Raw genomic sequence first — 13,863 nt, 5'->3', positions numbered from 1 at the left:
GGACTTGTCCTCCATGTTGAAAAGGTCTAGTTTCAACTATACAGGCCGGGAGATGTGAAGGCTTCCTCCACACGTGAAATGGTGTGAACTCTGAACTATTGATCACCTAGGGAAGAAGTGCATACTAAACTAGCATATATCAGACTGCAGGTGCAAAAAAACACACAAAAAGACAAAGGGCATCAAGGACAACTGAAATCATAACAGCGATGCCTACTGTATATGTTTGTGTACATGTCTGGCACTATGACATGTGTTCTTGTATGTGTTTATTTGAATGAGAGTGTGTGTATATTCACGTGTACAAACCCCTGCACCGGCATCAGCCTCGGGCAAACCGGCATTAGTTGTAAAAACACTGTCCCTCAGTGTCATTCAAATGTACTTTTTTAATGTTTTATATTGACTTTTATCTTTGGCCATCATTCTATCTCCTACAGAGCAACTCCACTCCCACTTGTCTCTAGTTCCACATCCCAACCCTCAGCCCCTCCCACTTGTCTCTAGTTCCACATCCCAACCCTCAGCTTCCCTCAGCCCCTCCCACTTGTCTCTAGTTCCACATCCCAACCCTCAGCTTCCCTCAGCCCCTCCCACTTGTCTCTAGTTCCACATCCCAACCCTCAGCTTCCCTCAGCCCCTCCCACTTGTCTCTAGTTCCACATCCCAACCCTCAGCTTCCCTCAGCCCCTCCCACTTGTCTCTAGTTCCACATCCCAACCCTCAGCTTCCCTCAGCCCCTCCCACTTGTCTCTAGTTCCACATCCCAACCCTCAGCTTCCCTCAGCCCCTCCCACTTGTCTCTAGTTCCACATCCCAACCCTCAGCTTCCCTCAGCCCCTCCCACTTGTCTCTAGTTCCACATCCCAACCCTCAGCTTCCCTCAGCCCCTCCCACTTGTCTCTAGTTCCACATCCCAACCCTCAGCTTCCCTCAGCCCCTCCCACTTGTCTCTAGTTCCACATCCCAACCCTCAGCTTCCCTCAGCCCCTCCCACTTGTCTCTAGTTCCACATCCCAACCCTCAGCTTCCCTCAGCCCCTCCCACTTGTCTCTAGTTCCACATCCCAACCCTCAGCTTCCCTCAGCCCCTCCCACTTGTCTCTAGTTCCACATCCCAACCCTCAGCTTCCCCCAGCCCCTCCCACCTGTCTCTAATTCCACATCCCAACCCTCAGCTTCCCTCAGCCCATCCCACCTGTCTCTAGTTCCACATCCCAACCCTCAGCTTCCCCCAGCCCCTCCCACCTGTCTCTAATTCCACATCCCAACCCTCAGCTTCCCTCAGCCCCTCCCACCTGTCTCTAGTTCCACATACCAACCCTCAGCTTCCCTCAGCCCCTCCCACCTGTCTCTAGTTCCACATCCCAACCCTCAGCTTCCCCCAGCCCCTCCCACCTGTCTCTAATTCCACATCCCAACCCTCAGCTTCCCTCAGCCCATCCCACCTGTCTCTAGTTCCACATCCCAACCCTCAGCTTCCCCCAGCCCCTCCCACCTGTCTCTAATTCCACATCCCATCCCTCAGCTTCCCTCAGCCCCTCCCACCTGTCTCTAGTTCCACATACCATCCCTCAGCTTCCCTCAGCCCATCCCACCTGTCTCTAGTTCCACATCCCAACCCTCAGCCCCTCCCACCTGTCTCTAGTTCCACATCCCAACCCTCAGCCCCTCCCACCTGTCTCTAGTTCCACATCCCAACCCTCAGCTTCCCTCAGCCCCTCCCACTTGTCTCTAGTTCCACATCCCAACCCTCAGCTTCCCTCAGCCCCTCCCACTTGTCTCTAGTTCCACATCCCAACCCTCAGCTTCCCTCAGCCCCTCCCACTTGTCTCTAGTTCCACATCCCAACCCTCAGCTTCCCTCAGCCCATCCCACCTGTCTCTAGTTCCACATCCCAACCCTCAGCTTCCCTCAGCCCATCCCACCTGTCTCTGTTGGCCACCCTCTTCGGATTTATATGCAACATATATCTTTCAACTATGCTGTGATGTTTAACGTATAATTTCAATCTATCTAATCGAATAGAATCCACAGATTGCGTGTTGAAGATAAATACTTTTACTAAGAGTATTAGTATATTAGTAACTACCTCTCCAGATCTCCCAACAGTTTCTATATCTAGGGTAAATTTTAGATCAATGCTCTGCATTTTCAGCCATTCCTGAACCTGAGACCAGAAACAGGCTACCTGAGGGCAATACCAAAATAAATGGTCTGTTGATTCTGTATCCTCACAACAAAATCTGCAGAGCTTCGATGGTTTTATGCCCCAAATATTCAACATTTTGTTGGTGGCAAGAATTATGTACATAATCTTTCTATATGTCTATCTAATAATGTTTGATGAAAATCACGAAGTCTTGAATATCGCATTGTTTTATATATCAACTCGTACACCCTGTACCATGGAATCAGTACATCAAAAATCTCTTCCCAACTATTCTGCAATCTGTATGGCTCAGATGTCAACATCCTGGTCCTCAAATGAAACTGGTGTCATTTCCTATTGATGCTGTTTTTATCCCTCCTCCAGTTTTGATCCTTTATATTGGGCAGACAGACCAGTTCCCTGCCTCCTCCTGCTGCCACCCTCCTCCTCCAGTTTTGATCCTTTATATTGGGCAGACAGACCAGTTCCCTACCTCCTCCCCCTGCCACCCTCCTCCTCCAGTTGTGATCCTTTATATTGGGCAGACAGACCAGTTCCCTGCCTCCTCCTGCTGCCACCAGCCTCCTCCAGTTTTGGGGTAATGCTGTAATCTATTGGTTGTACTCTTTGAAGGACATACCTTTACCATTCCGATTTACAATATCATTTTAAGAACAAAATTCCCTTTTCAAACATATTTCCCATAAATACAGGTATTTTATCAACCAGCACATTTGAGTTCAGCCATAATATTTGTTGTGCATTGCTTTTCTGAATGAGCGATCGTTAGTGGTGTATGTATTTATGTGAGAAGAGCTTCCCAGGTCTGATAGAGACCCGTGTTCCTTAGTCTTCCTTCCAAAACCCCCTTCTCTTCTCTCTGAATCTATCGTGTTATAACCAAACTGTTTTTGTTTAGTCCACTAGGGACGGTATCTACTGTATAATGTCATTATGTATAGTATATTCTGTAATTGTTTAATTAGTTAGTAAATAAATAATTGAGCCAATTGGTGTATGGACGATTCATAGTAGAGGCTGGGTTCGTGCAGATAACCAAGAATTTACGACGTTCAGATGAGACTGATGAAGGTAATAATAAGAACTCATTAATAGAAGACTAATTGATCAGATATTAAAATATCTGAAGAGTAATATTAGCAAAATTATGACTCTGTAAACCAACGTTTTCCGCGGTGCCCCAACTTCCTAGTTAATTAAATTTACATGATTAGTTTAATCACGTAATAATAATTACAGAGAATTGATTTGATAAAAATAACAGTCTTCGCATTTAATGATAAGTCAGAGACACGACAGGGCAGTGCAGCTCTAACCAACATCTCCAGTCTCGTCTCATTGATTGGACTCCAGATTAGCTGACTCCTGACTCCAATTAGCTTTTGCAGAAGTAATTAGCCCAGGGGTTCACATACTTTATCCAACCTACCCTGTGAATGTTTAAATGATGTATTCAATATAGACAAGAACAATACAATAGTTTGTGTGTTATTAGTTTAAGCACACTGTGTTTGTCTGTTGTTGTGACTTAGATGAAGGTAAATTACCCCATAATGACATCACAATACCCCATAATGACATCACAATACCACATAATGACATCACAATACCCCATAATGACATCACAATACCCCATAATGATAATGTGAAAACATGTTTTTTTAGAAATTGTTCCAAAAGTATTGCAAATGAAATACAGATAACTAATTAACGTAAGTATTCACACCTCTGAGTCAATATGTATATGTGGGTTACAGAGATGATGTAGTCACTAAAAAAAATATATGTTAAACACTATCTCTCTGTGTACATCTCTCTCTCTCTCTCAATCAATTTGCCTTGTTGGCATGACGTAACAATGTACATATTTCCAAACGCTATACTTTGGAAATTAAGTGATTCATTTAATACACTGACATAATTAATAATAATAATAATCAATATTGTCCAGGGGACAAACAGTAACAACAATAATCAAGGGTCCACATAACCATACATTGAATAATAACAATAACATGTGTGCTGACAAACCCACAGCTCTCTGCATCTTCCCCCAAACAGGATGTTTTTATCAGACAGATCTTTCCTCTACAGGGAGCCAGGTTTTCCTGTGTCTACCCTTCGCAATGGCAAGGCTGTGCTCACTGAGCCTGTACTTTGTCAAGGTTGTCTAAGGTTTTGATCAGTAACCATAGTCAAATAGTTAGCCACGGTGTACTGTCGATTTAGAGCCAGATAGCACTGCATTTTGCTTTGTGTTTGTGCTTGTGTTTCCCAGTAAGCAATGTCGTTTTGTTTTGACTGTGTTGTAATTTGTTTTGATCTGATTGGATTGGATGTTCTGGTCCTGAGGCTCCTGGCATTGCAGGGCTTGGTAATGACCAATGCATCTCTCCTCTCTCTCTCTCTCTTCATGGTTCCTCCTTTCCAGATTGACAGCTGCTTACTGGTCTTCAAGCACTAGAAAGAAACAAAGCAACATTACAACACACTGTCATGACGTTGTCCTGTTTGTGAGGTTGATAACCCCCATAAATACCTTTCCCCCCTTTTCTCTCTCTACTCTACAGGACTCTTGGAAAAGCCCTTTGGTAACATAGAGAGAGTCTGGTCACATCAAACGGTTGGGGAATGGAACCATATTTCAGTCATCCAACCAGTTGAAAGTATCCGTTGGTAATTAAAGAATATGATGTCAGACCAGTTGTCGTCTGAGACGTTATTACTGTTGACAGGACGACATAAACAGTACAGTGGAAAGTCTACACATTCTAGTTATCAGATTCACATGGAATTGTTGTGCAATTTAAATGTTTAAATATGAAACTATTTGTGAAAAGATTAAATATAATTTTAGTTTTTAAAATGAGAGGATTGTTTTCATATGTAAAATATGCTCAATCAGTGACAACGCCCCCATGCATAGGCATTGGTTGGAAAGGATGAACCAACCCCTTTTCTACATGTCTATAAGAGCCCCCGTGACCCAATTCACGGCGAACTAAGCCAACCTCAGCGTGAGCTCTGGTTGCGAATGGTTGAACGACTGCAACCTAACGAAATGAACCTTGTGTTCCCGATGACGTGAGGACGGATGTCCATACGTTTAGAAGGGCGAAGTTCAACATGGAGGTGACAATCGCCAAGCTGGAAGGATGAATTTGATTGCACCAGCCAGAATATAGCATGAGCTTATAGTTTGGCAACTTGGTATGAACTTTGAACTCTTATCCACTAAAGAAGTGATACATCCTAGCCGTTGAGTTAACAGCAGCAGCAGCTGTAAACGTGGGCTAGGAAAGGACGGACAATCTCTTCAGAACGACAGGGTACTACAATGTATCCATTCTACCACACGACGACAGGGTACTACAACGTATCCATTCTACCACACGACGACAGGGTACTACAACGTATCCATTCTACCACACGACGACAGGGTACTACAACGTATCCGATCTACCACACGACGACACACTACAATGTATCACCCAGAAATATTCTTCAAAGGACAAGGGAGATCTCTGCTATTAATATAAACGTTTTACCAGGTCTTTAAGAGTTTATTCGGAAGACAACAGCTCTATAAACATTCTTCCGTGGTGCCCCAACTTCCTTACATTACATTTAAATCATTAGTTTAATCAGGTAATATTAATTGCAGAGAATTGATTTTATAAAATAGCATGCCATATAATTTAATCCATAGTAAAGACACGACAACACACACACACACACACAAAAAGAGAGAGCGACAGAGAGGGGGAGAGAAAGGGGGAGATTGAGAGAGAGATGACAGAAAAGAAGATAGATGGAGAGAGAGGGGGAGAAAGAGGGGGAGAGAGAGACTCACATGGATTCCAGCTATCAGCTATGTCTGTAAGTTCAAAGGTCTTCATGGAAAAGGTCACATCTCTCCATTTCCTGTAGTACCTCTGTTGCTCGGTAACACAGTTCTTCACCACAAAGCTCTCTATCTTTAACACAGGCAGATTCTGGGAGACAAAACATTTAAAGATTAACACACTACAATGGCAAATCAAGTAAGTTCAGTCTTGTGTGTACCTGTATGGTCAGGTATGAGACCACTATGCCCCAGTCCAGTCTAGTGTTTACCTGTATGGTCAGGTATGAGACCACTATGCCCCAGTCCAGTCTAGTGTTTACTTGTATGGTCAGGTATGAGACCACTATGGCCCAGTCCAGCCTAGTGTTTACCTGTATGGTCAGGTATGAGGCCACTATGCCCCAGTCCAGTCTAGTGTTTACCTGTATGGTCAGGTATGAGGCCACTATGCCCCAGTCCAGTCTAGTGTTTACCTGTATGGTCAGGTATGAGGCCACTATGCCCCAGTCCAGTCTAGTGTTTACCTGTATGGTCAGGTATGAGACCACTATGCCCCAGTCCAGTCTAGTGTTTACCTGTATGGTCAGGTATGAGGCCACTATGCCCCAGTCCAGTCTAGTGTTTACCTGTATGGTCAGGTATGAGGCCACTATGCCCCAGTCCAGTCTAGTGTTTACCTGTATGGTCAGGTATGAGGCCACTATGCCCCAGTCCAGTCTAGTGTTTACCTGTATGGTCAGGTATGAGGCCACTATGCCCCAGTCCAGTCCAGTCTAGTGTTTACCTGTGTGGTCAGGTATGAGGCCACTATGCCCCAGTCCAGTCTAGTGTTTACCTGTATGGTCAGGTATGAGGCCACTATGCCCCAGTCCAGTCTAGTGTTTACCTGTATGGTCAGGTATGAGGCCACTATGCCCCAGTCCAGTCCAGTCTAGTGTTTACCTATATGGTCAGGTATGAGGCCACTATGCCCCAGTCCAGTCTAGTGTTTACCTGTATGGTCAGGTATGAGGCCACTATGTCCCAGTCCAGTCTAGTGTTTACCTGTATGGTCAGGTATGAGGCCACTATGCCCCAGTCCAGTCTAGTGTTTACCTGTATGGTCAGGTATGAGGCACTATGCCCTAGTCCAGTCTAGTTTTTACCTGTACGGTCAGGTATGAGGCCAGTATGCCCCAGTCCAGTCTAGTGTTTACCTGTATGGTCAGGTATGAGGCCACTATGTCCCAGTCCAGTCTAGTGTTTACCTGTATGGTCAGGTATGAGGCCACTATGCCCCAGTCCAGTCTAGTGTTTACCTGTATGGTCAGGTATGAGGCCACTATGCCCCAGTCCAGTCCAGTCTAGTGTTTACCTGTATGGTCAGGTATGAGGCCACTATGCCCCAGTCCAGTCCAGTCTAGTGTTTACCTATATGGTCAGGTATGAGGCCACTATGCCCCAGTCCAGTCTAGTGTTTACCTGTATGGTCAGGTATGAGGCCACTATGTCCCAGTCCAGTCTAGTGTTTACCTGTATGGTCAGGTATGAGGCCACTATGCCCCAGTCCAGTCTAGTGTTTACCTGTATGGTCAGGTATGAGGCCACTATGCCCCAGTCCAGTCCAGTCTAGTGTTTACCTGTGTGGTCAGGTATGAGGCCACTATGCCCCAGTCCAGTCTAGTGTTTACCTGTATGGTCAGGTATGAGGCCACTATGCCCCAGTCCAGTCTAGTGTTTACCTGTATGGTCAGGTATGAGGCACTATGCCCTAGTCCAGTCTAGTGTTTACCTGTACGGTCATGTATGAGGCCAGTATGCCCCAGTCCAGTCCAGACTAGTGTTTACCTGTATGGTCAGGTATGAGGCCACTATGCCCCAGTCCAGTCCAGTCTAGTGTTTACCTGTATGGTCAGGTATGAGGCCACTATGCCCCAGTCCAGTCCAGTCTAGTGTTTACCTATATGGTCAGGTATGAGGCCACTATGCCCCAGTCCAGTCTAGTGTTTACCTGTATGGTCAGGTATGAGGCCACTATGTCCCAGTCCAGTCTAGTGTTTACCTGTATGGTCAGGTATGAGGCCACTATGCCCCAGTCCAGTCTAGTGTTTACCTGTATGGTCAGGTATGAGGCCACTATGCCCCAGTCCAGTCCAGTCTAGTGTTTACCTGTATGGTCAGGTATGAGGCCACTATGCCCCAGTCCAGTCTAGTGTTTACCTGTATGGTCAGGTATGAGGCCACTATGCCCCAGTCCAGTCTAGTGTTTCCCTGTACGGTCAGGTATGAGGCCACTATGCCCCAGTCCAGTCTAGTGTTTACCTGTATGGTCAGGTATGAGGCCACTATGCCCCAGTCCAGTCTAGTGTTTACCTGTATGGTCAGGTATGAGGCCACTATGCCCCAGTCCAGTCTAGTGTTTACCTGTATGGTCAGGTATGAGGCCACTATGCCCCAGTCCAGTCTAGTGTTTACCTGTATGGTCAGGTATGAGGCCACTATGCCCCAGTCCAGTCCAGTCTAGTGTTTACCTGTATGGTCAGGTATGAGGCCACTATGCCCCAGTCCAGTCTAGTGTTTACCTGTATGGTCAGGTATGAGGCCACTATGCCCCAGTCCAGTCTAGTGTTTCCCTGTACGGTCAGGTATGAGGCCACTATGCCCCAGTCCAGTCTAGTGTTTACCTGTATGGTCAGGTATGAGGCCACTATGCCCCAGTCCAGTCTAGTGTTTACCTGTATGGTCAGGTATGAGGCCACTATGCCCCAGTCCAGTCTAGTGTTTACCTGTATGGTCAGGTATGAGGCCACTATGCCCCAGTCCAGTCTAGTGTTTACTTGTATGGTCAGGTATGAGGCACTATGCCCCAGTCCAGTCTAGTGTTTACCTGTACGGTCAGGTATGAGGCCAGTATGCCCCAGTCCAGTCCAGACTAGTGTTTACCTGTATGGTCAGGTATGAGGCCACTATGCCCCAGTCCAGTCCAGTTTAGTGTTTACCTGTATGATTAGGTATGAGGCCACTATGCCCCAGTCCAGTCCAGTCTAGTGTTTACCTTTATGGTCAGGTATGAGGCCACTATGCCCCAGTCCAGTCCAGTCTAGTGTTTACCTTTATGGTCAGGTATGAGGCCACTATGCCCCAGTCCAGTCTAGTGTTTACCTGTATGGTCAGGTATGAGGCCACTATGTCCCAGTCCAGTCTAGTATTTTCCTGTTTTGTCAGGTATGAGGCCACTATGCCCCAGTCCAGTCCAGTCTAGTGTTTACCTTTATGGTCAGGTATGAGGCCACTATGCCCCAGTCCAGTCTAGTGTTTACCTGTATGGTCAGGTATGAGGCCACTATGTCCCAGTCCAGTCTAGTATTTACCTGGATGGTCAGGTATGAGGCCACTATGCCCCAGTCCAGTCCACAGTGACAGAACAGCTTCCTGGTCTTCACCAGCCCCATGAAACCTGTAGAAGGAGATACTACTTTAGATACTTTAGATACTACTTCATTCATCTAGAAAAGACAGACTAGTGTTTTTAACCCCTCTGATATAAACACACCTTTGGGTTTAGGGTGAGGTTCTGTTCGAGCTCGAGAGAACAGAGTGGGGTCCAAAACGATGTGGTGAGAATCCTGGAGAGATGGCAGGTGAGAGGGAGAGAGGGGGAGAGAGGGGAGGGGAGTGGAGAGGGAGAGAGAAAGGGGGAGAGATGAGAGGGGAGGGGAGAGGGAGAGAGAAAGGGGGAGAGACGGGAGGGGAGGGGAGAGGGAGAGAGAAAGGGGGAGAGAGGGGAGGGGAGAGAGAAAGGGGGAGAGAGGGGAGGGGAGAGAGAAAGGGGGAGAGAGGGGAGAGGAAAGAGACAAGAGAGAACAGAACTCTACACAGTGAGTTTACAAAACATTAGGAACATCTTTCTAATATTGAATAGCACCCTCCCCCCTTGCCCTCAGAACAGCCTCAATTCGTCAGGTCTTGGACTCTGCAAGGTGTAGAAAGTGTTCAACAGGGATGCTGACCCATGTTGACTCCAACGCTTTCCACAGTTGTGTCCAGTTAGCTGGATGTCCGTTGGGTGGTGACCCATTCTTAACACACACGGGAAACTGTTGAGGGTGTAAAACCCAGCATCGTTGCAGTTCTTGACACAAACACCTGGCACCTACTACCACACCCTGTTCTACCACACCCTGTTCTACCACACCCTGTTCTACCACACCCTGTTCTACCAAACCCTGTTCTACCACACCCTGTTCTACCACACCCTGTTCTACCACACCCTGTTCTACCACACCCTGTTCTACCACACCCTGTTCTACCAAACCCTGTTCTACCAAACCCTGTTCTACCACACCCTGTTCTACCACACCCTGTTCTACCACACCCTGTTCTACCACACCCTGTTCTACCACACCCTGTTCTACCACACCCTGTTCTACCACACCCTGTTCTACCACACCCTGTTCTACCAAACCCTGTTCTACCACACCCTGTTCAACGGCACTTACATATTTTGTCTTGCCCATTCACCCTCTGAATGAAACACATACACAATCCACGTCTCCATTTGAGAAATCTGTGTGTGTGTGTGTGTACCTACCTGCAGTACTCTGATGTCATCTGTGTGTGTGTGTCAGTGTGTGTGTGTGTGTGTGTGTGTGTCAGTGTGTGTGTGTGTGTCAGTGTGTGTGTGTGTGTGTGTGTGTGTGTCAGTGTGTGTGTGTGTCAGTGTGTGTGTGTGTGTGTGTGTGTGTCAGTGTGTGTGTGTGTGTGTGGGTACCTACCTGCAGTACTCTGATGTCGTCTGTGTAACAGCTGTGTTTTTTACACTTGGAGCAGAGGAGCTGGTAGCTGCCTTCAGTCCGGGGTCTCTCTGGTACCATTTTCACCATGTCACGACACACCTTGTCCCCACGCTGAAACACCTCCATCTGGCACCGGGACGGACACACACACACACAGTCACACAGGGACAGTCACACACACCGGGACGGACACACACACACACACACACACACACACACAGTCACACAGGGACAGTCACACACACACACACACAGTCACACAGGGACAGTCACACACACACACACAGGGACAGTCACACTGGGACAGACACACACACACACACACACACACACACACACACACACACACACACACAGTCACAGTCACACACACACACACACACAGTCACACAGGGACAGACACACACACCGGGACAGACACACACAGTCACACAGGGACAGTCACACACACCGGGACAGACACACACACACACAGGGACAGTCACACACAACGGGACAGACACACACACACACACACAGGGACAGTCACACACACCGGGACAGACAGACACACACACATAGTCACACAGGGACAGTCACACACACACACCGGGACAGACAGACACACACACACAGTCACACAGGGACAGTCACACACACACACCGGGACAGACAGACACACACACACAGTCACACAGGGACGGACACACACACACCAGGACGGACACACACAGTGTGACACAGACAGACACAAACTGTGAGTGTGTGTGTGTGTAACTGTGTGTAACTGTGTGTGTGTGTGTGTGTGTGTGTGTGTAACTGTGTGTGTGTGTGTAACTGTGTGTGTGTGTGTGTGTGTGTGTGTGTGTGTGTGTGTGCCCACCTTGCGGAGCATCTCAGTAGGTGTGTCCTGTAGGTTTCTGATGGCTCTCTCTACAATCTTCTCCTTCTCCATGTTATGTTTCTCTTTATCAATCCTGTCCTTTTTATCAGACACCAAGATACACTTGCTGCCTTGGGCCCTGCCGCGACCTGACACACACACACACACACTATAACATCATATCACCAGGATACTGCCCTGGAACACATCATTATAACATGACTGACTGACTGGTTGACTGACTGACTGGCTGACTGGTTGACTGACTGACTGGCTGACTGGTTGATTGACTGACTGACTGGTTGACTGACTGGTTGATTGACTGACTGGCTGACTGGTTGATTGACTGACTGGCTGACTGGTTGATTGACTGACTGGCTGATTGACTGGCTGGCTGATTGACTGGCTGGTTGATTGACTGGCTGGTTGGTTGACTGGCTGGTTGGTTGACTGGCTGGTTGATTGACTGGCTGGTTGGTTGATTGACTGACTGGCTGACTGGTTGATTGACTGGCTGGTTGATTGACTGACTGGCTGGTTGATTGACTGGCTGGTTGATTGACTGGCTGGCTGATTGACTGGTTGGCTGATTGACTGGTTGATTGACTGGCTGGCTGATTGACTGACTGGCTGATTGACTGACTGGCTGATTGACTGGCTGGTTGATTGACTGGCTGGCTGACTGGCTGGCTGATTGACTGGCTGATTGACTGACTGGCTGGCTGGTTGATTGACTGAATGACTTGCTGGCTGACTGGTTGATTAACTGACTGACTGGCTGACTGACTGGTTGATTGACTGACTGGTTGACTGGTTGATTGATTGACTGACTGACTGATTGATTGACTGACTGGCTGATTGACTGGCTGGTTGATTGACTGGCTGGCTGACTGGCTGGCTGATTCACTGTCTGGCTGATTGACTGGCTGATTGACTGACTGGCTGGCTGGTTGATTGACTGAATGACTTGCTGGCTGACTGGTTGATTAACTGACTGACTGGCTGACTGACTGGTTGATTGACTGGTTGACAGGTTGATTGACTGACTGACTGATTGATTGGCTGACTGGTTGATTAACTGAATGACTGATTGATTGACTGGCTGGCTGGCTGATTGACTGGCTGGCTGATTGACTGGCTGATTGACTGACTGGCTGGCTGGTTGATTGACTGAATGACTTGCTGGCTGACTGGTTGATTAACTGATTGACTGACTGGTTGACTGCTTGATTGACTGACTGACTGACTGATTGATTGGCTGACTGGTTGATTAACTGAATGACTGGTTGATTGACTGGCTGACTGGTTGATTGACTGACTGGTTTATTGACTGACTGGTTGATTAATTTACTGACTGACTGAATGGCCGGCTTACTGACTGATTGATTGGCTGACTGGTTGATTAACTGAATGACTGGTTGATTGACTGGCTGACTGGTTGATTGACTGACTGGTTTACTGACTGACTGGTTGATTGATTAATTTACTGACTGACTGAATGGCCGGCTTACTGACTGGATTGACTGACTAGCTGAGTAATTGATTGATGCATTGATTGATTACCTCTGACTTGGACCATCTTGACCACATTGCCAACATATTCGTACATCAATACCAGGTTGCATTGTGGGATATCGATGCCCTCGTCGGCCACCGAAGTAGCGATCAGGATCTTGCTTTGATTGTCAAAACTCTTAAAGGAATCCAGCACACCTTTCTTAGAGTTCAGCGTCATGCCTGGAGGGGAACAATAAAGCTCATTCAAATCAATTGGATTCAAATAAAATAACTAGCTGGGAGAGGACGGTCAGCTGGAAAAGAGAGAGGAACACGTACCTGAGCCAGTCAACTGGCTGGACTTGCGTCCTCTCCCAATCAGTACTCCTGGTTTCAGGAACTTCAGAGAGTCAGACTCCTCCATCCAGCTCTTCAAGGCCTAATCACGAGGAGACACACAGACCACAGGGGGTTGGTGGCACCTTAATTGGGGAGGACGGGCTCGTGGTAATGACTGGAGTGGTATCAGTGGAATGGTATCAAATACATCAAACACATGGTTTCCATGGTTTCCATGGTTATGATGCCATTCCAATGGCTCCGTTCTGGCCATATAATGAGCCGTCCTCCCCTCACCAGCCTCCACTGACACCGACACGCATCACACACACATAAAATAACTGGATTGAAAAGAAAAAAACTGAATGCCA

At 47.3% G+C, this 13,863-nt stretch overlaps 1 protein-coding gene across 1 annotated transcript in view; it reads right to left on the bottom strand.

Moving 5' to 3' along the window:
* Nucleotides 1-3,419: 3,419 nt before the first annotated feature.
* Nucleotides 3,420-13,863, bottom strand: part of rigi (RNA sensor RIG-I) — a 44,041-nt gene continuing 33,597 nt past the window's right edge. Inside the window, exons 15-22 of the mRNA XM_090183318.1 lie at nt 13,493-13,592; nt 13,220-13,393; nt 11,657-11,805; nt 10,774-10,920; nt 9,552-9,624; nt 9,370-9,455; nt 6,026-6,167; nt 3,420-4,632 (exon numbers count right to left, since the gene is read on the bottom strand). Of these exons, the coding sequence (XP_090039444.1) occupies nt 4,616-4,632; nt 6,026-6,167; nt 9,370-9,455; nt 9,552-9,624; nt 10,774-10,920; nt 11,657-11,805; nt 13,220-13,393; nt 13,493-13,592 (888 nt within the window). The 3' untranslated portion in view covers nt 3,420-4,615. The remainder of the gene's footprint in view (nt 4,633-6,025; nt 6,168-9,369; nt 9,456-9,551; nt 9,625-10,773; nt 10,921-11,656; nt 11,806-13,219; nt 13,394-13,492; nt 13,593-13,863) is intronic.

This window comes from Oncorhynchus mykiss, chromosome 9 (assembly GCF_057628025.1).
Source record: "Oncorhynchus mykiss isolate SJ-2025 chromosome 9, ASM5762802v1, whole genome shotgun sequence".
NCBI lineage: Eukaryota > Metazoa > Chordata > Actinopteri > Salmoniformes > Salmonidae > Oncorhynchus > Oncorhynchus mykiss.
This window is presented reverse-complemented; position numbering and strand designations above follow the sequence as displayed.